At 42.6% G+C, this 24,834-nt stretch overlaps 1 protein-coding gene across 5 annotated transcripts in view; it reads left to right on the top strand.

The window, feature by feature from the left end:
• FGFRL1 (fibroblast growth factor receptor like 1) overlaps window positions 1-24,834 on the top strand; it is a 176,339-nt gene that overhangs the window by 77,356 nt on the left and 74,149 nt on the right. For 4 of the 5 annotated variants that reach the window (XM_071556987.1, XM_071556990.1, XM_071556988.1 and 1 more), the window contains exon 3: window positions 7,566-7,838. In XM_071556987.1, coding sequence (XP_071413088.1) covers window positions 7,566-7,838 — 273 coding nt within the window. Of the gene's footprint in view, window positions 1-7,224; window positions 7,449-7,565; window positions 7,839-24,834 lie in introns of those variants that run through there. The other variant, XM_071556989.1, reaches the window with a different exon arrangement.

Genomic DNA, 24,834 nt, shown 5'->3' with positions numbered 1-24,834 from the left:
TAACTATTTTATTAAATGTCAGTGAAATGTGTATGCAGGGCACTTAATTAAATGGAACATGTTCCCAAATATTATATTTTTCTTAGTTTTGGAACATCTAGAGTAGGAAATTTACTGGCAGCCTTCACCCAAGGGGCTAGTTATTACTCATGTAAAAATATGGCAAGCACTTCTCATGCTATCAATAAATATCCATTTCATCAGGAAAGCAGCTCCTACCACAGAGGTAGGGAAGAAGGAGAAAAAATGGCACTTCACTTGCTGTAAAAGGGATCTGCAAGGCTGTTTTCTTCATCAGTTTGTCTGGCTCAGCCATGCAGCCCAAGACTAGAGCTTGCTCCTACAAACAGTCTGCTGTTTAAAAATCTAAGCCTGACCAGCCGTCAGGGCTGGTCATCAAATGCTTGTGGTGTTTTTGTGTTCCTCGCTAAGAGTCTTTGTTCTACAGAGATGCTGTTGGTTTTTTCTTTAATCTTTTGATTGTTTTTGATAAGCATTGTTTTTGTCTGTGGGCGCCTGTGTTTTCAAGCCAAGAAGGACCCATTAGCTCATCTAATCTCATCTCCTCATGTCACATACCAAAGCATTTGGACCAGTTACCCCTACGCTGACCCCTACTTTCCTTGGCTAATGCATACCTTTTGGAAATGCAAAATGTTTTGTTTTGAAAATATGAAAAGATGTTGGATTCACCAGTCCTTTGGACTGCTTATTCCATTAGTTAATGGGATACATGGGCTACACATTCATCCTTTTATCTCTCTCAAAAAGCATTTTTATCAGTTCTGCTCTCCATGTAATGGCTTCCAACTGTGCAGAGGGCCAAGAGTTCCTCTCTTTCAGGATCACCTACTCGTGTCCCATCCTTGCTTTGTAAGCCCTTCCCTGTGGGATTAGCTCCTTGGTGATGTTTATCAAACCCTTAGCATAGTGAGGCCTCTATCCATTGATCCATCATTACAGCCTGAATGCCAACACAAATAATGTTAATAATAATGTGCAGAGTGTGTGAGTGTTGGTCTTGTTGGCCTTGCAGAGAGGGTTAAACTATTGTAGAAAGGGTTAAACTCCCACTGTAAGCAAGAGTTGTCCAGCCTGGCTTTGCAGGTGTGGAAACCCAAGTAAGGCAACTCTGGCTGCATATTTCAAACATGGCTTTTAGGTGGTCCTTTCCAGCTGCATATGTTCAGTTTGAAGCATGGGATGGGTGAAAGAAATCAACTTTGCTGTGAACCACCCTTGCACTAAGGACTTTGGAGGCTTGGGTTTTACAGTGATGAGTGTGTTGAAGGTGAAATGTTGCCTCAAGTGTTGGTGTAAGAGATTGTGTTCACACCAAACAAGTGGTTTGGTTGGTGACTCTTGTCCAGTTCCTTCATCTCACTGTTGTAATGAAAATTTCTGTGCCTGGCTGTATTCTCCTCATAGAAAACACACTGCCTGTGGTACCCTAGCCCTTAATGCTAATTCCATGCATGTGTTGATGGGTTGTTTGGGTGCTTCTTGGTAAATGACTTTGCTAATTTGCTAACACAGCACTTCAAAAGAAATCTTATCTACATGGAAACTGAATGTGTTTGGTATTAAATAATAAAATATACATAACCCATGGGGCTCTTAAAACTTATTTAACTCCTTTATAAACTTTACAATACAGTATGTGGATATTATAAATTATTTTCCACTCCAAGAAACTGTCCAGGCTTGTTGACCTTCCTTGGAATTTCCTCTTTGTAATTATGTTTAATGTGTTAATAAAGTTCACTTTGAACTGTATGATGGCAAATGGTCTCATAGGACGTGGGTCACTGCTGGTGCGTTCACCATATGTGAAGCTTGACGTTAGTGTGCAGTTTAGGTGAAGGTATAGCAAGGCTAAGTCCAAACAATTGTGGAAGCAGTATCTCCTCCCCAGGTTAGCTGTAAAAAGGGGTTCATGGAAAGTTAGGAATGTGAAGTGGGAAATCATTTAGCTTTCACTGCTAGGTGTTACTAAATTATAGTGCTAGGTTTGAGTCACTATCAAAACACCATATATCTAGAGGGTTTTCACACAGAGCTGTAAATCATGTTTACTACATGTATGAGTTGAATGAGTGCATGAACTTTGCAAGGCAGTCCAGGAAAATATAATTATATGTGTGTGTGGTTTTGACTGTGAGAAATATGGACAGGAAACTCCAGGCTATTCCACTGTTGTGCCTTAAATATACTTCTAGAAATTGTTTTTGCTGCTTCCCGGAAATAGCTATTTGCTAAAGTAAAAAAGCTTTCTTGGATTTACGTAACTCCTTTTGCCAAGAAATGGCAACCACCATTTCTTTCAAGGCACTGGTGAGGAGAGCAGGAATGCTGGTAAAGCAGTGTCAGCAGCCGAGCAGCAAGTGGGGCTTTTCTGTGGTGTAGGATAGTGGATATAAATTGAAAATTTCCCAGCTGTTCAGTGAGACAGGTGTAGGATCTGTCTTTTATATAATGGAACAGAATGGGGATTCCAGTTGCTTGTATTTGTAAATGAGGCAAATAAATCTGCACACATGTCTGCATACATATGAGCAGAAATATTCAAAACAAATGAGGTGATCATGGCATTTCCTTGTTAATGTTTGACTGGGTTTATATGATCTTGAGCAGAAAACTTGGCATCTGGCTGTGCTTGTTGGTTTCTTTCTGGGTGTGTTTATATGTATTTGCAGATGAGGAAACTACAAGCAAGAAAATAACCTGGTGGAAAATGCAGGTTCTGGATTGTTTAAATTATATTTTAAGCCTGATTGCACCCTGGCCCTTGGAACTCCTGGCATGATCCATTCTAGTAACTAAAATGATTTGAATGTTATGGGGCAAAGTTATATTTAGTTTGTGTTTGGAGAAAGAATAACAACCAAGCACAGGGGGAGGCAGCTGCATTCTCGTCACTTCTTCCCAAGTCACATCCACGGATGTCAAACCCCACCCTTCCCCCTCAGCCAAAGTATTAAGGAATGATTCTCTCAAACTATTGGGTTGAGGACAAGGGAGATTGAAGAAAACCTGCCCCCACTGGGCTCATGCTGAGGTGGAGCTTAACTTACTGTAAGAACTCCTTCTGTTTGCACAGGCTGCAGAGCCAACTGTGCCCTCTCCTCCGTGGTGCGGCTTTAAAGCAGTGCCCTGTGGCCATAGAGAGCTGCCTTTGCCTGATGGAAAACTGCAAGAGGGAAAGAAAGAAACGGTGGTTGTCTCCTCTCCTTGCCATTCCACCTCCCTTCCTGGCTATGAAAATGTGTAAAAATCTGTGACAGTAATTTGGATGAAATATCTACCTAGAGCCTTGTTTTTGTCCCCTTCTCCCACATCCCATGGAAAAATGCTGCAAGAAGTAATTGCTGTGTCCAAGAGCATCACAGATTGCAGTGTCTCAGCACTTAAAAAGGCTGATGTTTTCAAGAATTGCTGCCTAATGGTTAAGAAATCAGAGTGAGCTTGATGTAGGGACTCCTCCCCCAGGATTTCCACCCAAGACCAGAGAGCACTGCTCTCTACTACTCTGACGTGAAAGGATCCAGTCTGGGTCTTTGGTCCATGGGTCCAAGCACATGGTAGTTCACAGGATCCCCCCTGTAGCCAGAGAAATGGTGTGTATATGTAGGCATTGATTTTGTGTTGGTAAATGTGTGAAGTCACAATTTTAACAATCTAGTTTAACAAAATGGTTTCATGTTTCAGAATGATCATTTATGGTGTTGCTCTCCAGTTTTGGGGGTGTTGCCCTGCCCACAAACAAAGCAAGAGCAGCTCTATAGTGAGCAGTCTTAGGGTATTGCTCTCAAAATACACTAGATCTTTTCTGCTCACACACAACACAAAGCTGGAGTCTAGGACAGCAGAGGTCATAACAGTGGCTGCTTGAGGGGTAATTTCCTCTGCCTTTTAATGCTGCATTAGAGCACAGGACAGACGCTGGCAGCAGCAAGGGATGGGAAATCAGCAGCAGCCAGGGTTCAATCTGTTTTTACCTCATTGGCAGCTGTAGGTGAAGCAGCAGGTGCTTTCCTGGGGTTTTGCCTTCCTAAGCAGCTGTGGAAATGTATCCAGCCTGCAGGGCCAGGCTGTGCCCTGGGCTCTGCTCCCGCCACACTCAGCTGTGAGCACACACGTGCCCCAGCCCTGTGGGGTCAGCCCCAGGGACACTCCCGAAGCAGCACCTTGGGAGAGCTAACTGGGCACTCTGCTCTCCTGGCCACCCCCTGGCATACTATGGGCCAGTTCTGGAAGGTGGGGAGCTCCTGTCAGTACCAGTGCTGCATGTGAGGAAATGGGTGCTCAGAATGTTTTTACTCATCTTATTTGCTCCGTTCATATAGCAGAAGATGGAGCTGCCATAGAGAAACCCTGGACATTAATCTCCAGGAGAACTCAAGGGGTGCTGGGCAGCTCAGTGTGTGTATTCAGTGGGAGAAGATGTTGTTGCCTGGATAGTTTGGGGTTTCCGTGGTAGGTAGTGTGAGGCAACTCCATGTCAGTAGCACCCTCTGCCCAGGGGATATTGGAGAAGGGCCGTTCTGCAAAACACACTTCCCCCTCTCTGCTGCCTCCCCTCCAAATACTGACAGCACAGAGTGGCAAGATGTGCCAAAATGTGTCATGACTGGAAAAACAGTCATCTGTCACTGTTGCAGTCCCAAGACAGATATGTAGTGAAATAAGACCCAATGAATGCCCGTACATGAGAAAGACAGACAGAGATCCATGATGATACAACATTTTACTCTTGCTGTAGCCCAGCTTTAGGAGGTCCAGCTACCACTGGCTTGCCAGGGCTCCTGAAGCCTCTGGCATATGTGGAGGTGCTGATATCAGAGAGTACTCCTTGAGCACAAAGTTATTAATGCAAAAATGACAGATAATAAAATGGGAATATTTACAACACTAAAGGAACAGAAGTAAGGCTTTAGCATCTTTGTCCTGGGGCTGTACCTTCTGAGAACTGCATGCTGTACCTGGCAAAGTTCACAGCAGGAAAAAGTGTGGGGAGATTTTCATTCCATTTCCCAAGAAAGGTGCTGAAGGAGCTAATGAAAGGCTGCACTTTCAGACAGAAAGGCTCTAAGAAACACACCCTTTTCTAAGTGTCATAAAGGTCTGTGAATAGATCCTGTGACAGAGAGTGATCCAACAATTCCTCAGAACGAAAGGTCAATGAAAGGAAAATGGCATTTAGGAGGACCAAGCTTACTGCTGACCCAAACATGTGACAGATCCAGAGGCAACTCTGGTGCCATCAGGAGCCCTGCTTGTACGGCCTGCCCCAGAGAAGCACATGACGTGACTGGGAAACTATCTGACTCCTCCAGGTCTCAAAATTCACCAGGAGTCAACCTGAATGTTGGAAGGAAAGGGATTTTGAAGAAGCTACTGCAGGTTTCCAGGCTGGGAGGAGGGTGCACTTTCTCACTGTCCCTGCTTGCCCTGCACCAAACATTTTTTCCCAGCACTAATTATAGATCTGGTTTTGTCATTTGAATATGCATGTAGTAGTATCCTGGCACATAAGCAGATTGCAGTGAAGCTACTCTTACAACTTGACTTGCTTTGGTAGGACTCTGGGTCAGAAAGGACCTCTCCAAGGGCCAACCCAGAATTTCAACAAGTCTGTGGACTTGTCTGGACATTTCAGCTACTTTGCACTGAGCGAGACATTGCACCCTGTAGGGAAATGTAGCAGAGTTTGGCACTGGATCCTCACCCAATGTTGATAAATTCTGCCTTATCAAAGCCAACACACACAGACCCTCCTGATGGGTAGATTTCCTCTTAAAAAGAATCAGCAATGTGACTTGTGTCAGACCAGCATTCGAAGGATCTTGGGATTATCTCTCCAGCCACAGAATTGGTTGGAGGTCTCCCAAGGTGAAGAACATTAACAATGTGGTTTAGAGTGCTTAGAAAGACTTGGACAGGCAGGATTTCTCATGGTGTTTTGCTAGTTCTCTTGGAGTCTGAGAGGACACCATTGCCTCAGATGCTGTCCCACAGGGGCCTGCAGACTGTGTGCAGGGAGTAGGTGTTATTTTTGCCAGGGGGTGACTTTTTCAAAATAAGTGTTCTCAAAATCCACACTTTGGGTCATCAGAAGTTCATCAGAATCTGTTTGTGGCTAAGACCCAATGATTTAACCTGGCTCTTAGTTAAGCTCATTATGAGTTTCAACCTAGTTTACAACTCTTTTCTCAGCTTGAGAGGCATTTCTTTTCACCATCAAAGCTGCAAAATGCATGATTGCAATTCAACATGAGTAACTGCGACAGCAGCTCTGTAGATCATTCATGAGCTGGACTGTATGTACTGCCTTAGTCATCCTGGGGAAAAATCAGGCAGACTTTGGAATAATAGGAATTAGTCATGAGGAAGTGCAAATATGAGCTCTGTAGTTTATCCCCTGTGGGTCCAATCCTGCAAAACACTATGAACAGGAGTAAAATATGAGGGAACAGTTCCAAATCCCACAAACATCTTGTGGGTTTTGGGTGCAACTCAGTGTCTGCAATCCTTAGGAAAACATTCTGTCCTTATGCAAGAATGGGGCACTTATTATCACACCCATTAATAGACTATTCTGGGAAGAGTGTTGCTATTGCAGTCTGTGTGGGGAACTTGTGCAATTAATAAAAAGGCAGAAAAGGCAGATGCAGGAAAAAGACTCTCTATTTCAACTTTCCAGAGCCTTAGGAAGAATATCCGGTTGGAATTCAGCTTTGGGACCATTCCCACTATTGGAATTTTTATCACTTCTCTTTTCTGAGTGTTGGCCTGTCCAAGTGCATCCTGTTATCATGTGGCAAGCAGTGTGTTCACTCTGTGGCATTCCAGGGACATTATGTTTTGCATGAAATTATCACCTTTCACAAAGAACAAATATTTGTCAGGCGGGTCAAACCAGCAGGGTTGCTAAGGCAATTTATGAAAATATCCCCTTTTGGACTATAAGCAATGTTAACATATCAGGCTAAACTGCATCTTTCAGTGAAGTATGACCCAGTGAATGTGCTGTGTCCAACAACTGTGGGCTTATGTGTCTCAGATAAAGCCCATCTGGTGACTATTAAAGGGAATTACTGTACATACAACATGAAAGGATTATAACATTTGGAGGGGGGCGGGGGCAGTGTTCTCTTATAAGTACCAGTCCTGTTACTAATTTTGCCTTCAGGATAGGTGTTAAGTTTGAAACAGCTACAGTTTCTCTACCAAATACAGCTGAACAGTTTGTGTATTGGACTCCTGTTTGCGATAGGAAAATGCTGGAAATTTTGGAAAAGCAAATGAGCCTGAGAACCAGGCTTCCCTAGTGGGTTAGCTTGAGCTGCTGCTGATGGCAAGGCTACAGCTTCAGGTCTTGCACAAACCAGTATCTCTGTTGTATCTTCTGTAATTGCCTGCATTTTTAGCCTTGATTGTGATTTTTGGTAAGCACCTCTTACTTTGTATAGTAGTCAGTGGCCTGATTGATGACTCAGCTTTGAATAAGTGCTGTACCACTGGCAAAAGTCATGACAGCTCTTCATTTCTCTGTTCTTTCTTAGGCCCCCCAAGGATTGCCGACAAAGTGATTCACCGTCAGTCTGTGAGGCTGGGAAGGACTATCAAGCTCCTGTGCCCAGTGGAAGGTGACCCACCACCTCTCACCATGTGGATGAAGGATGGCCGGACTATCCACAGCGGCTGGACAAGGTTCCGCATCCTCCAGCAAGGACTGAAAATCAAGGAAGTGGAAAGTGAAGATGCGGGAACCTACATTTGCAAAGCCACCAATGGCTTTGGCAGCACCAACGTGAACTACACCCTCATTGTAATTGGTGAGTAGAGCTGGAGAAAAGCCAGGCCTCACCTGCTGTGGGGAGGAGCAGTGAGAGGATGTCTGTGTAGCTGTCAGTGACTGCAGATTTGCTTTGCTAATCATTTACTGACCTCCACTCTTAACTGGCCCTTTCCAGGGTTTGAGGGTTGACAGAGCTGGCTTTGTTGCTGCACATCTTCTGCTGCAGCCGGCTGCTAGCAGATAAGATTGTGCCGTGCCAAAGGTTACAAATAAACAGAAATTATGCAATAGTCACTAGGGTCCAGATCACAATGAATTCCACACAGGAAAGGTTATGCGATAAGAAGAGGTCACACTGATCTTTATGTCTGCTCTTGGAACAGGGTAGTTCTCAAAACAAATGTTGAGGCACCCGTATGAAAATGCACAGCGGGTGATCCTTGTACTGAGCTTTTGCAAAGCGTGGTGTCTTCAGGAATAATAATATTTGGGTTGAAACAAAACTTAGTGCTGGCACATAACCCAAGGATGCTCAGCTCCTGAGAAATCCTCTTGACGGAGTCAGGATTAAAAAAGCTTCAGATGCTGTCTCAGTGACCATGGGTTCACTGTCAATACTTTTGACCATCTTCAAAGGGCTTGCTTGGCCCAGGGATGAGATTTTGGGGTTGCTTGGTGGGTTGAGCATTCCTGAAGACTCCCAAAGACCCTTTCGTGAGTAATCAGAGATTCCTCTGCTGTGGCTGCCACAAAAATATGTTTATTGGCCCTTGTCTGTGAAAAGGGGAAAAGCTGGGTGAAAATCAGTGTTCTAGAGGATGCTGAGGGAACAAAGGGGAGGGTTACAAAGCAGCGCATGAGATCAGGTGTCTTGCTCACTCTATTGAGTGAGCAGCACCCCAAGGATCTGATACACAAAGTCCTGTTTCTCTGAGACAGTGGAAATGAGGACAGAGTTAAGGGCAGTTTCCAGCTGCCTACTGGGCAGCACTTGGCCTCATTTTGTTCTATTTCTTCTTCACCTTTGCAGTAGGAGGGTTGCTGTGGACTCAGAGCATGTAGCAAACACTTGGTGCTGCTTGGTGGAGGATTATCACCCGATAACAGGGTGATTCTTGGAGAATGCACTTTGCTGTACAGCCGGTATAGGAGAGAATCCAGAATGTAAATATCTTATCTGTAATAAGATGCTTAGGTGAGGGAAACTCTCTGGCATTATGACTCCTGTGGCATCTGCAAAAATCATCATATAGTTTACATGGTTTGAGGACTTGGTTTTCCTTGTTCACCTTTTTCTTAGCCACATTCATCCATTTCTTTATGCTACACTGAACAAAAAGGGTAAAATGGAAATAGTCTTATAGAATCATGGCTGTACAGACTCCTTTTGGACATGCTTTCCAGACTGGTGGAGAGAAATGAGTGTGATAGGAGCCTACTTCAGTCCAGGTTGTGCTTTTGCAGTACGTGGAGGTTTCCAAAGTCTCTGATCTTCTGTGTCATCCTGTGTCTTCTATGAAGCTCGGAGACCAAGCCAGATCCCACTATTCCAAGGCCTATTCTTGGTAGCACAATAGAAACAAATGAAAGGGAAAAGCCAGGGCACAGGGTAAAAGTTGGACTAGAAATCAGGAAAGATTGAGACAAAAACTCCAATTCAGTTGCTATGGGAAATTGGATTATCAAATTTAATTGTGTTAAGAACAATAATGTTCATTATATTTGGCACTGAAAAACCCTGGGCACAAACATTAGTTGTTTAGAGCCTTGTCGGGCAGCTATGGAAGGAAATGGCCAGCTCTCACTGGCCTCTGTGGGTGTGAGATTGAGCACTATGCAAACAAATATTGATCATCATGTGCCAAGAAAAGGGAAACTTTAACCTAAATATGTGGCAGACATGTGAGCTGCAGTATCGTTCATCTTCATGCATCCTTGCTGTAAAAACCAGTACTTCCTAGACTTTTTTGCACCTTCCTTCCTTGTCTCACAGTGTGCCATTGTACATTCTTTTTGCTCAGACCATTTTTGATGGATTACTTATGTCCCTCGTCTCCAGTGCTACCGTTGTGTTCATGTGGCATTTCAAACCAATTGCTTTTGACTGGAACAGCTTCCCCTGAAAACAAATGTTCCCCTTGTGTCTTTCTTGACAAGCTCTACAAGTAAACACAAGGTATCACTGACTTATTCTTCTAGAAGACCCAGACATTTAATGCACTGACCAGATGCTCGTGTTCGTCTTGGTGAAAATGCTTTTGGTTGAGAGAAAATCAATCCCTTGTTGATTTTTGGGAAGGAGGCAGTGTTTTAAAACCCAACTGCATGTCAGTTTTGACAATGAAGATCAAATTGATGGAGCTGTTTTGTTTGTGCTCCAGAAAGCACAAACTGCATTAGGCAGAGTGGCTTTTTGAACCACATGGCCTCTCTGTTTTCCCACTCATTCAATGGATAAAAAACCCTCTTATTCCAGCTTTACCAAATATGTGAAATCACACAGGTGTCAGACATGAGCAAGATGGTTAAAGTATTAAATCTAAAATAGCATTAAATGATTGGTTAAACATTGGCACTTGAAAAAATAAAATTCATATTGACATGAAAACATTCTGGAAATTTAATCAGTAATGTCTGGAAAATATACAGTAGCAAATTGAAAGGTTTTGGAGTTATGCTGTGTGCTTTTAACTGAGCTCTGCCACACCACTGGCAAGTAAGGAATTGTCACCCCTGTGTTATATATATGTGGGATGCAACAGGATAAGGTGATCCTACAGAGACCAGAGAACCTACAGAGACCTACAGAGACCTGAGAGTAAATTCACCAGTCTTCAATCTCTCTACCTGCATCTGTGCTATGTAACTCTTATTTATCTTAATTCTTATTAACCTCTGTATTCCATTATAATACAGAGAACCAACAAAAGTCTGTGACATTTTACAAAGGAGTAAAAAAGGCAGTGGATCCACCAACACCACTGGTGGGGGGCCAGCAGACATAGCACAGGTGAGCTCCATGGTAGGGTTTTGTGAGATGTAATAGTTTAGGTATAAGCCTGTTTGAATGTTGCTTTGTGGCTTTCAGAACAGATCTTGCTTGCAACCAGCCAGCTCAGTGCACAAGCAGAGCAGCCTTAGGTCTGCCTTTACCTGGTAGTCATGCCCATGCTCTGCCTGGCTGGAGAACTTCTCAGTCTGTAAGTGTGGATGAGGTGGATTACAGTGATTTTACAGATGATAACTAGGACAAAGAAAGGCCAGGTGATTAGGCCAAGACCACATAAAATATGAGCTATGGCTCAGAGTTGAGTCTAAACCTACTAAATCTCACTGTAAAAGACTATTCCTCCTGCATAGCACTTAGTAAAGTTTTTTCTTCCTAATTTAGCGTCTTCCTACTGCTCTCTCGAACGAGAGTCTTCTCTTATTCTATGTTTTTGGACTCAGACGTAGGTTTTGTCAATCCAGATGGTAGCAATTGGTTTCTGCCCTGTTTATTTCCCCATCTTCTCAGACTGCAGGGAATGGATCCCGAAGATCCAAGGAATCCTGCTCTAATACACCCCTGCATGAAATGTAAGCCAGTAAAAGCAGATTACCAGTAAAACTCAAAACTACAATTTCCTCTCTTAGCTATCCTTAATAGTTTTTGTGGCTCACCACAAGATTTGGGATGCCAATTACACTGCAGACAGACTTACAAATGCTGGAAGAGCAACTTTAATCAGTATTAAATCACATTGCAGTTATTAAGTACAGTGGTTTCTTATTTTGGAGTATTATGTGTAGCTCATCAAAACAAATGTGCTGCACCTTCCCAAGAAATTACATGTACAGTGATGCCCATGAAAATCTTCTTTTTAAGGTTTTTTCCCTCAGTTGAATCAGTTCAGAAGGAGATGATTTATAACCTAAAGGTGTGAAAAGTAACATTATTTGGTTTATGCTTCATTGAAACCTGTGGTTTCTTTACTGCAAAATTAAAAAATTCCTTGCCAGTGTGTTCTAAAAGGAAACCTAAGCCCAGAAATGAAGAAACAAAAGTGTTGAATAGCTGCTTCTTGTTTGAAAACTGTCCACCTTATGTGCTGAATGGAGGCATGTTCTGCAGAAAAAAAAATAGCAGGTGGTGGTGTAACTGAAGCCTGTATGGAGCTGTGGCCAGCTTGAAGAAACTGTGAGGCTGCACACATGGAGCCATCACACGCTCCAGGCCGTCCCTGGGAAATCTTAGCCCAAATGGGTGAGATTTTCCTGACTTATAAATAACTTAGAAAACAAAGTATTCTAACATGGAAGTGCTGGAGAACCTCCATTACCATCTTTTTCTTCAATAATAAACAGTAATGCTTGTTCCAGGAGTCTGGCCATTCTCTGAAGGGAAAATTGTTGGTGAACAGCTGTAGGAAGGACTAGAGGTAAATATTTATGCTGTAGCATAATGACCTCTTTCACTACTTCACAACACAGAGGACTTTTCACTTGCAGAAGTGTTATGGGCCAAATCCTGCAAGGTGTGCCAGCATTACAACATGCAGGGCTATTGCTACAGGTGCTGCTGGTAAATACTTCATCTTGCATCAGTTGCTCAACCAAGTGGTGAAAGATCAAACTGTCTCTGTTTTCACATCTGCATCCATGTTTCTTATTACCTTCTGTGGCACAGAAAAGAAAGGCAGCAACAGGAGCGGGGTTTGGGATTGTCTCTGCAGTGTAGCCTTCTTGCTTCACTTGGTGTTTGTAAACTGCCAAGGATACATCTTGCTTGAATGCATCTCAGCACACACACAAAAAAATCAACATGTAAGTCCAAGGAACAGCTTCTCCAGTATTTCTTTTTCTTTTTCTATCTCTGACTGCTGCAGTTGTTTATTCTCTTCTTCCTGTGTTTTTGGAGGAAGATTTTGATGAAGAATCTGTCATCTATCTGGTTTGTATCCCCCTCTGGTGTCTGACCCTCTGAGTGACCCTCCATTTGGGCTGTAGAGTAGTAAAGTCTTGATGCAGAGACCAGGAAGAAAAGTGCAGCTTGTTGTCCTAAATCTCTGATGGGCTGTTCAGAGTTTGAACTACATCTCAAACTAATCACATTTGCCATTAAATGTCTGCTGTCTGTCTGTTTCAATAGATTGCTTTCCGAATCTGCCCTGACATCAGATGATTTATCTTTAAAGTAGCTTTTTCCTGCTGAGCCAGCTGCTATTTTATGCTTTTTTACAGCTTGTCCAAAGACAGCTCTCTTTGATAACAGGCATGTGTGAAAAATTTGCATTAAAATAACCACTTTTTTAACAGTCAGCATTAAGTATCCTGAAAAAAATCATGGCCATGTCTGAATAGATGTTTATTCTAATGTACTCTTTTCTAATCATGGAAATAGAAAATACTGTATGAAAAATTTTCAAGTGCAGTAAAATATGGTTTGCATTACACTTCTCCAATGAAGTCATCAATCCGTGTCTCAGAACTCATTTACAGTGCAAAAGCTGAGAAAACATTTCTAGCCCAGAGTCAGGTGCCACCAGCCATCTTGGAAAAGCATGACAAATTCATTTATGTTTGGGTTTTGGCCTCTTAATAAACTCTTGGGACCAGAGAGAGATGTGCTCAGCAAAAAGTTGTGAATCAACACTGAGTCAGCAATGTGTGCACCAAGGGTCTGCTAATGCTAAGCAAAAACTGAAATGAGTCAACACTTTTTTAAAAATAGAGCAAAAGGTGCAGTTTTTGCATTTGAGAACAAGATGGTATAGCTTGTGCTGGTCATGGTATGGAGTTAGCAAAATGTCTTTAGTGCATTTACTTCAACACAAAGTGCGTCCGTCCAGTTTGGGACCATTAACACAATCACAGGACACATAATCATGACTGATGATGATTAGTCAGTTGTTATATGGAAATGAAGAGTTCCTTGTGACAATAAACAGTAAAAAAGTTCTCTTGTTTAATTTGTTAAGGCCCCAATCCAGCTGCTGGATCTACGTTGGTGGCCTCCTCTGCACACGCAGTGTGATTAACACCAGATGAGGATCTGGCCATGGTCACTGGTGCTTAGTAATGGTTATGTTGCTAATTAAAGCTCAGATTGGTTTGGGCCTTTGGGAACTGAGTAGAAAAGGGGAGCTTACCCAAGGCCTACCCATGGCAATTATTGCACAAGGTCTTCTTGTCAGCTTGTGGTGTGGTGCCACCAGGTCACCCTCTGTGGAGGTGCAGATATGGTTTTGGTTCATAACAAGACCTGTCTTAGTGGTGTTGCCAAGTGAGGAGGTCCTCTGTGTCAGCCTGTGGGAAGAGACTGGAAATGGGCATGAATTGATCCCACTGAATAGAAGAGTCATTGAAATGCTTGGCACATTAAATGTATTTTCATATCTTGGTGCAAACTCATAGCTAGAAACTCTTCCCTTGGAAATTAAGCTCCTTTTTCACTGGAAGTGACTCATGATTGACTAATGATGCCCTCACCCAAGTAAAGACTCTTCCTTCTGAGTGTTTATTAGCGTAGGCATAAAGACACACACCCTGACCAAGCTTGGTGTTGCTCAGGGACACCACAAGCATGTTAAAAGAAATCTAAAAGCAACCAGATATTCCTAGCCCCTGAATTTCAGGGATGCTTAATTTCCTCCTCATTTTGGGGGATACCCATATATACAGCATGTTGAGTCCTGTAAAATGTCCACTGTCCTTAGAGAGGAAAGGAGGAGAAAGAAATATGCCAAAATGAAAAGGTTGCTATTGCTGGATTGCTGCAAAGAAACAATTTCATTGATTTTCATCATTTTCATGAGTGCTATACCAGACTGATGTCACAACAGTCCATAACAATTTGTTCTTGAAAAGCTTTCTCCATAAAGAGGTGATGATGTGAGTACCAGTATTAGCTGTAACTATCCTAAAAATGACTGATCAAAAATGTAACACCGAGTGGTTTGACTGATGGTCTTGGTGAATGGGTGTAAAAAGCTGGAAAATATCACAACCACGCAGCAGTTTTGTTTCTTCCAAGTCCAGATCTATAATGTAACTCAGTGCTAATGCTGTATAATGTCCACAGTTTTTACAAGATCTTTGTTAGCTTTTATTAGTTTCATTTGATTTTATAACAAACTTTACAGTATGCTTATCAATACATCATGTTCTGGCTAACAAAAGCCTCACTGTTTTGGGTAGATCTCTTTTTTCCCTTTGTGAAGCTGTAACATAGAAGCCAAGTTAAGAAGGTGACAACACCTGTTCACAATTTAAAGGAAATGAAAAGATTTTTTTCCATGGATGTAAACATGCAATTCATATATATATGTATGGATATATAATTTGCCCCCATACTCCATCCAGTGACAGACTGTGGCAAACCAGAGCTGCAGCCAGTGTAAAGTCAAGGCATGCAGGACATATGGATGCATTTAGCCCACAATCCTTTGCAGATGCTTTGGAGTGTGTAGTGGCTGCTACACCCATGCAAATAGCAAACTGCAGCTCTGTTTGCTGCATGAGTATTGTTTGGGAATTAAAGCAATACACAATACCAGGCAGGCTGACATTAAAACTGTGTTTGATCTGAGCAATTTATGGCTTCCTTCTGTTAAACGATATTAATAGAATTAGCCTCTGATCACAGCGAGTTTGTGGTCTACATGTTGGGTTTTTCTAGTCAGTTTGTCTGAGGCTAAAAACGTCTTTTGCCTCTGACTTTATTAATCAGAGCTGTCTTCGTTACAGCCAATGGCCAGAATTTAGCTGTTGACAGGGCAGTGCTGGTGTGCACAGCCAACTATTTGTCTATAATGCTTAGAAATGGCTGCATTTGTGAGTAAAGCCAAGGCAGTCCCTGGGCCAAGCAGGTGATACGTGTGTGTGGAAGGCAGAGCTTGCAAAAGATGGTCTAGATTCACAGTCAAGGTCTGCTGTGATTACAGAATAGTTGTTAAGAGTCTTTTAATTACTTGCCCCCCAAGTAATGAGAAGCCATCAAGCTAATTGCAGACCTGGGCATCAGCAGTTTTGAGATGTCTACCATCTCGCCAACCATCCAGGATGACTACCTTCTCCAAGTAGCAGGATCTTTCTGTTAGCTTTCCTACAACTACTACTGTCCTCCCCTATTCCTGACAGTTTTTCCTTGGAAGTTGTGCTGCATCCCTCTGGTTCTTGCTAGAATAAAGGATTTTGCATGGCCTCATTGGACTCAGAGAAGCACTGGGTTGATCTCCATGGGCAGAGTGTCTCCAGGAGGTCTGTGCCAGAGCACTGTGCTCCATCCCCTAGTGCTATCACACAGCTCTGCTGTCCTCAGTTTGCCCAGTAAATACCATAGATGGTGGGGGTTTAGCCAAATTTTAGTCCCTTTGCTATCAGTTAACTCAGAAATACACAAAGGGCACACTTGTAAATTAAGGCACAGTGAAGAATATTTATTGTGGAGAAAGCAGCGCCAAGTTTGACTAGTTTATAAGGTGTAGCTTGAATGTTGATTTTGGAAACTCCTTCTTTATGTGTAAGTGCATGTACACAGCACCAATTGCTCACATGCTGCTTCTTGATGCATACATGTAGGTATGTTGCCTGTTAAAATGTATGGTTGTTGAGGAGGTATATTTTTACATTCCTGTAGGGTCTGGTTCTCTAACTTTTCTGTGCTGTCTTTGGCATCCACATTAAGAAAAAGATGAAAAAAAGGAAAATAAACCCCAACAAAACTGCTGAAAATTAGTATATAAACCTATTTTTAAATCCAATTTATTTTTGTTTGATGAGAGGAAGAACATATTCTGTGTTGTGCTTGATGAATAATATCATTGTGCTAGAAAGCTTTGATTCTTCTTTCTTTATAATAATGTGGGTTTCATAGTCAGAAGGTCTGAGTGTTTACATTATACACTTTTTGGCAATAAAATTGGAAAAGGAGAGAAAAAAAGGTACTAATCCCAGGAGTTCTGAAACCTACACTCCTTCTTAAACGTACCCTGTTAAAGACATTAAGTCCCTTGCAAACATCCATCTATCAGCAGTTGAGAGTTTGTAAAAGGCGTACTTTGTTCTGAACTCCCTGCCCTACTGATTATGCACAGTTCTTTTATTTTGTGAATAGGATGACGACCCCTTAGCCTGGTAATGATGACAGATTTATGTATTTTAACACCCAGAGGCTGCTGTATTTAAGGGCTGCCAGACTCCAGCAGTGCTGCAACCGTAGTTTATTTTCATTGTCAGTTTGTGCTGCTTTTTAAGGTGTTCTGCAGCCACTGGAAGCAGCACTGCTACTGCTTTCAGAGGTTGAGATGTCAGGATGTTAAGAGCGTAAGCCACCATCCTTGGACTGTTTCCACCCATAAAATGTCAGTTTTACTCTGATTGCACTGGCGGGGTGGAACCTGCTCCTTGCACTGAAGCCAAGGAAAAGAGGGGAGAAATAAGCAGTAAAAGGAATCAGATAACACAGAATTTATCCCTTCACTTTCTACTCCCATGATGTATTTTGCAGCTCTTAAGTCAATGTTTTAAAGAGAACCTTCTTTTAATGTGCAGCAAAAGTAAGAACATAAACATACCTTGCAAGTGTAGCTGTTAAAGTGCTGTAATGGGTCAGCACATCTGTCCTCTGCACAATGCATCTGTCTGTGATTTCTTCTGGGTTGTTTTAAATTACTGCAAGTGGCAGAACAATAGGGAGAGAAACAGTAAGAACAATGCTGTTGTTTAATAACAAGCTAAATTATTAACAGGCCTGTACAGAAAACGTCATGTAAATTAAAGGGAAACAAGTTATTTTATTTTCCATTGTGATGATCCAGTGTAACAAAGGCAATTGATGTCTTTCTTCTTTTCTTTGATCTTGATACAGATATGTTTGTTCCTGTGTGTATCTATGAATTTCTTACAAACACATTACAAATGTTATAGGGCAAAAAATGCAAAACATGAGTGGTTTTCTGATTTCTTCATGCCAACCAAGCCATTAAATCTGAGTTTATCGTGCAATTGAAATTATACATAGGACTTCTATTGTGGAGTTTTGGTTTGGTTTTTTTTTTTTTATTTCCAATTCATTGTTTCCCTGAAAGGTGTTGTCAAGTCAGTTGAACTATTGAGTTGGGGCATTTTTCTACTTGGTTATCAACCAAGGGCTTTGAAATATTTGGGATTGAATCCTGCATTGCGAAACTATTTCGATTTGGAAAAAACATCACCACCAAATTATTTGTTGAGTTTTCTTTATTCCAGTATTAGATTTTTCTCTTCTTAAAGAGAAGTCATGTGAGTTGGCATGTTGGTTTTGTGGTTTTTTTTTCAAACTAGAATAACTTAGGGTGACCTTTACACTGAGGTAGACAAGGATCTTCATCTCACCTGTTGAATGTACAGCTGGCAGAAGAGGGAAGAACTGGTGACAGTCCTCCTTGCTCTCTGGCAGGGAATTGGGGCAGTTGGATCCACTTCAGATGCGGGCTGGGATTCCCTGCTAACAATCCCAGGAATCTTGTGGAGGAGAAGGATGGCGCCTCCCCAATCCACAGCCCAGCCCAGTGTTTGTGCTCTGTTTGCAGTGTCTCCTGACAACTGCAAGCCCACTGCAGCTTCTCCTGGTAGCCTTGGTGTGTGCTTTGGCAGGAGAAACTACAACCAAGGAGAAAGTTGTGGGAACTGGACATCAAGAGGATTGTGTCGGCCAAGGTCTCCAGTGAGCTGCTTTGTTTTGAGTGTGGTTTTGCTAATTCCTTTCCTTCAAGGAGGCTTGGAAGATGCAGCAGTCTTAACTTCTGGCAAGTGAATAGTACTGAATTTTGCGAAGCTGGTCTGTGTCTCTGGCTTGAAATGTCAGCAAGCTGCTGGGTGTGCTCCTCCCACCCTGATAGACTTGCTCCTGGCATGCAAGCCGTGTCCTGCTCACATTAGTGGATTGGTTGGCTTCGTCTGTAGTAAATCCATCACCTTCTTTCCTCTGGGATGGTTTTCAGAGCCTCTAGGGTGGTGTCTGAGAAACTCTAATCATGGCCACTGTAAAAACATGTCAATGTGACCTTCAAAAAAATGAAGTGGTTCTCTGGGTGCTCTGTCACTGGATAATTTTGAGAATTTTGTGGTGGCCCCGTGAGACCTTACCATGATAAACAGACAAAAGGGCAATAGTTTTCAGGGACAGATCAGCTGAATTGCATCAGAAAGGAATTTGGCTGCTCAACATCCTCAGTACTGTCAGCACTCCGCTGTATCTCAGACCCCTTTGCCAGGAATGATTTGGATATTTTACTCTTCTAGGCAGAAGCTGAGTCATGGACATGCTCAACTATAAATTAAACTGTTAAACCTTAAATACAGAAGTTATGCCTTATATGTGGTTATTGCTATTCGTTTGTTTGACCTGCATTAGCTTTTCTTAGGAATTTTTGGCCCTGCTTGTGTTCAAAGCTCCACACTTAACAGGAGGACAGGCTGCACATGGGACTGCCCACAAGTGACACTTTTGCCACCCTTCAGCATCTGCAGCAAGGGAGGGGATGCTGCAGATTCTGTGACGGCATCTCTGCTCCTCCAAGGCCATGTTGGCATATCCCAAGGGGGAAACTTTAAAAGTTTGGCTGGATGCTTCTCACCAGGTATTTGGTGAAAGGACAGTTCTGTGTTTTGGGCCAAATCTATTCATCTTCACTCATATGCTGTGGACCACAGAAATAGTTTCAGGCATGAGGAATAAAAATCAAAATGTTGCCTGCATATTGTTCCTGTTATTTCTGCTGCAACATTTTTTTAGAGTATTTTATTGCTTTTCTTATTGACAGCTACCTCCCTGGAGCGCTGTACCAGCTTTTTGACCCTTAGCACAGGGAGCCTGTTTGCTGTGGGGAAATATCCAGATCATTTGTGGAGTTCTGACTTGCCTTTTTATACATCAGATGTGACATGACATCTGGTGCCACCCCAGAACTCTGCAGGATGTGCATTGATAATGATTTAAATTTGGGGGATGGCATTGCTTTTGGGTCTTGCATAGTGATGATCCAATGAACTTGGAAGGTGTTTTCAGGACTGTTTACTTCATCCTTCCTGTTTTGAGGGATTTGATGTTGCAATGCAATGGGATTTTTTTTCTCCAGCCTCAAAGGCTAAACCACTGCTAAGGTGAGATGATACAGCCAGCTTTTTGTTGATACCTTGATCTCTGCTCAGAGTGTACAGTAATGGGTGGATTTTTAGCCACTGCTTTTCTCAAGCCTCTCTTCAAATATAGCAAGACTCAGGCCATGAGTGAAATGCTTTTTGTGTTCTTGGTGAGGGAAGAAGTGGACCCCACTTAGAGGCCTGTAGTGTTAAAGGAGGATGGTAAACTGAACTTACAGCACTTTATCTCCGAGACCATTAAAGATGGAAGATAACAGGGAGTTTTTCAAAAGCAGTCAGCTGAAGCTGAGTCAACCTGTTTTGAAGAATTCCCATGAACTTCCATGGGATGATTGGTGCCATGCTGAAAGCTTTTGAAACCTTACCTAACCATCCAGTGACACTTCTTGAAAAATGTGTGTACTAAGCACACATTCCTGGGAAAATGTAAGTAGGGTTCACATGTGTTGAATACTGAGGTGCTTTCTCAGAAGCAGGTGCTTTGAAAGGAAATTGAGAAAACGGGTTTCTAAAGCAATTTTAATGAGCTATGGTGTCTGCCCTGGTCAGTAGGGAGACAATACTTAAGCTAATGGTAGTTTTAACATCATGTTCTCTCCTGTAAGCAAGGCCTGGCTGATAAGTTGGCTGTGGCAATAAGTAATCTCCTGACACCAGTCCAACACATTCAACTGATGTGTGAAGTCACGCTGAGCACAAAACCATTGCAAGGTTTGCTGGTGTCTGACTCAGAGCTTGTACGATGCTTTGGGATTCAGAATAGGAAAGCCATTTCTGTACCACCTCAGGATATGAGCTGTAACTGGTGTAACAGTTAAATACAAACTATTAAGAACATGGAAGCTGAGGACTGAGACAGTCCCAGGGTTGCAGTAATCAATTTTTTTTTCTACTTTGCAAAAACTCAAGGCTCAAATATCAGGAACACTCATGCTGGATGTAATCCATGCATGCGGATGCCATTGGCTGTGGTGGGAAATTGGTGGAGTTACTCAGAAGGAACGTATGTGAATGATGGGCAAGGTGCCCCATGCATGTTGGAGGCTGCATCCTGATACCTGCCTGTCTTAGCTTTAGGGCTGCTAAAATTCATTGGACTCATCTCAAGGGAATGATTTGTCCTGCAGTTCTACAGGAGGAAATGACAGACAGAAGGAGCAAAAGGAGAAATACATTAGGAGAGATATTTAAAAAAAAAAAGTCTTTCCTTTGTTTTGCATTGCAGACACGTTAAGTACTTAACATTTTAAGAGCATCTTCTGACTTAGAAAAGCTGGCAGAGATGGATTCAGTCTGAGTCTGCCAGATTGATTTACAAATCGGCCTTACGAACTCCTGCTGCTTAAACATACCAGAATGCGACAATTAAAGCCAACATCTGGAATTAATTGGTGGAGCTGATCCTAGATAAACATTAAATGAATGTCCATTTCCTTAGCATTGGATTTCCTCTGGCTACCACAGCTTAAGCAGTGTCATCCTATCGGACAGAGCTGATGATGATAGCAGAGCAAATGTCAGAGGCATGAGCCAGATCAATTTGTTCCATCCTTTAGCACTGAAACTAGGACTAAAGCTGGGTTGAAGACACCCACTTTTTTCCACTAGACTGTGGGAACGAGTTCCTCATCTCATTAACCTGAGTTAAACTGGTTGTGTGACTCCCTTTCTCTCCTGTGAAGACAGAATACTTCAGATTAGTTAGGTTAATCTCACTTGGGGAACTTTGTCGTAATACTTTCTCTTCTCTCTGTTTCCTCTACCCCTGTCAAGGTTATTGAAGTCTCCTTCCACTCTACAAATCCAGGGAGGGATTTTGTTTGTTCATTTGTTAGAAACAGAGAAAATCAGCTAAGGAATTTGGGATTAACTCCCAAATTAGTTGTAGGACACATAAGTGGAAGCCATTCACAACAGATACCCATATGTCTTCCTTTGCAACAGATCTCTTCCTGAGGCTTGACAGAAGTGGAAAGTGGTCAGTGCTATCCACATCCATGGTGGGTGAGACTGGAAGCCCTAAGGCTTTATCTCAGGCCAGGAATAACTTTCTTATCTTGGCAAGAATCAGGTTTCTTTGTGCAATCTAAATTAACTGTCCTCATGTGGGAATTAAAAAGCACCTTTTGGCTTGAAACTCATGGTCATTTTACACCATAGTTTCTGACCTCTTTGGTCACTAGAAAAAGAGTAAATGTGATGTGATGGTCTCTGGGTGGCTTTATTTCTGTAATCATTATGACCTCCCACTGAAGCTGCTCAGTCCTGGATCACCAAAATGAAGCTGGGGAAAGGTGTGGCCAAACACTCTGGACCCAAACAGCCTGAGGAGGCCATCATTGACTTCAGCTAAAGCACATGAAAACACATTTTCTCAGTTCTACACTCAGGACGTTGTTCTTGCCTCTGATCTCAAACTGTATCAGGTATCTTTAGAAACTTTCTCAGAACGCAGGACATTTATTGTATGAGGCATGAGGTTTTGCCCACAAGCAAACAGGTTTGGATTTGCAGAAAGCTCTTTGAAGCAATTGCTTTCTGCTTTGTACTGTACGGGAGCTGTGTCAAACGAAGTAAACACATTGTTGATGCAGGGATCCTCCTTCTGTCCTTGAGGTGATCTCTGTAGTGCCTCTCTAAACCTCCAGGTTGCCTCTGCTGGGCTCCCCTTCTGCAGCTGCCAGCTTCTTCTTGAGGCATGATCTCCCTCTCCTTTGGGACCCCAGTATTCAGCCTCTTCCTACCTTCACCAATCTGACAATCAGTGGGTCCTCTTTCCCACCTGTTGCCTAGTCATTCAGCTTTATAAAAGCACCACCTCAGAACCTGGGGAAGATTGCATAAATCTGGATTTCCTTTCCTTCCGTGTTTTCACACTGTCCCTCTCCCCACTTTATGGAGAAACTGAATACATGTGAAGATCTTCTTGGCCTGGGACGTAGCTCCTGTGAGTTTTTGGAAGGCATTTGGGTTTCCAATCTCATCTCCAGCTCATCAAGGAGCAACACCACCACAAAGGGCTGTGCTTGACAGACCTCAGAGCACTCCGTGTCACAGTAATACCTCAAGGGACGGTGCATTTCAGCAACAGATCACAGGCAGGTTTCCCAGATCATCCTACTGAATCAGCAGGACCTTCTGCACAGAGCAGGTGCCTTCTCTCCTCTGAACATCCGCAGCCTGGCTTAGCTGGAGGGGGCAGGTGATGCCACACAAAGCACAGCACAGCCATGTGCCCCTGCACTTTGCATTCTGATCATATAGAGTTGCCTGCTCAGGGTAGGCTCGAAGAGGCAGAAGTATTTTCCTTGCTGGTTGGCCTTTTTCCCTTGTGGCTCTACAAGCGTTAATCTGGAAGTTGAAACCGTAACGTGAAAGAGCTCCTCAGAGAGGAAAGATTCAGGTAAGTTTACACTTATGTTATTTTGCTTTACTGTTGACTTCTGTCTGGTGGGCTTTCCAAAGCAGCTGATAAATATTTTTCTCTCTGTTATGGTGCCGACAGTAGCCTGGAGCCCCAGTTTCTTCCTACAGAAGATAGACCTTTGAGGTCTATAAAATTTATACAGTACACTTTCTGATTTTTATTAGCCTAGTAAAAGAGATCATATTTTGTGTGCTTCTGTATCTCTGGAACGTATGGCTGGGGAATTATTCTACAGGGCAACAAGCTGAATGCTGTGATGGAAAATACTGATTTATCTGAGCTGTGAAAGCAGTAGACCAAGCAGATAAAGAAAGTCCTTGAAAAGCTTCAGACATGCACAGCCATTTTAGAATATCCCACAAGGGGGCTATGGGTTACATTGTCATTTAGCTTTTAGTTGTTGCTAATTAGTTCCACCTAAATACTGATTTCCCCAGCCCATTCCTTGTATCTCAATTATAACACCCCAAAGAGCCAATTTTCTTTGCTCTTCCTGTGTTTGAAAACAGTTTTATGGCAACTGTTCTGTTTTGTGGATATGCAGTGAATCTAAATATCTTTAAAAATATAAGGATTTTTATAAAACATGTGCTTCAAGGCCCAGCTATGAGTGGGGAGAGTAGGGCACAGCAGAAAGCAAGTCCCAGGCTCTTTACAGGTGAAGCTGATCAAGGATTAGTGGAATAACAGATACAAAAATGTAAAGGGAAATTCTAAAACTTTGTCCTGAACATTGGCTGAAAAAGTAGCCTGTTTATCCTCCCTATTAGATTTTCTCTGCATTGTTTTTCTTACCTGGGCATCTGAAAAAAGAAACAAAGTACTGGACAGTGAAACATGTTATTTGAAAGCCTCTGTTTCTATGCAAATAGAAATTTGTATGAAGACTGGGTACAAGTGCTGCTTGAAACAGAGCAGGGTTGGAATGGAACACAGATTAGAAGGCACATGTAACTTTTCCCTGTGAGATCAGCCATGACTTTTACCTTGATAGTAAGGAAAATGGCTTTCTTTCAGTGAAGGAGAAAAAAGAAGTAGAAATGCATATGAAGAAGGAATAAGTTTTTCCACTGCCTGGCCTACACTGGAATATCTTTAGTTATACACCATTTGCCCAAGTGCTTTGCTTGAAAGCCTCTGAAATGACCTTATGTTAATACACTGAGAGACATGGGGGTGGAAGGGATTGGTCCAGTGTCACTTGGGTGGATTGTTAGGGAGTCTCCTGCTCTTCTGGGAAAACCATGGCAGCTGCACAGCCTGGACGCAACCTAGAAGTTGCCTCTTGTTTTGTGTGGTGAAGGGCAGCTGGGCATAGAGGTGAGGAGGCTTTGGGTCTATGTTACCTCTGCACAGTCCCAGAGGTGATGTCAGAGGAAGATGCCACATCCTCCTGACCTCCTTCTTCCATGGAAAACCCCACTGAATAGCTGGGTCTTCACCACAAACATAGGTGAGTCCCCCTTACCACCACATGGAA

Source organism: Pithys albifrons, chromosome 5 (genome assembly GCF_047495875.1).
Source record: "Pithys albifrons albifrons isolate INPA30051 chromosome 5, PitAlb_v1, whole genome shotgun sequence".
NCBI lineage: Eukaryota > Metazoa > Chordata > Aves > Passeriformes > Thamnophilidae > Pithys > Pithys albifrons.
This window is presented reverse-complemented; position numbering and strand designations above follow the sequence as displayed.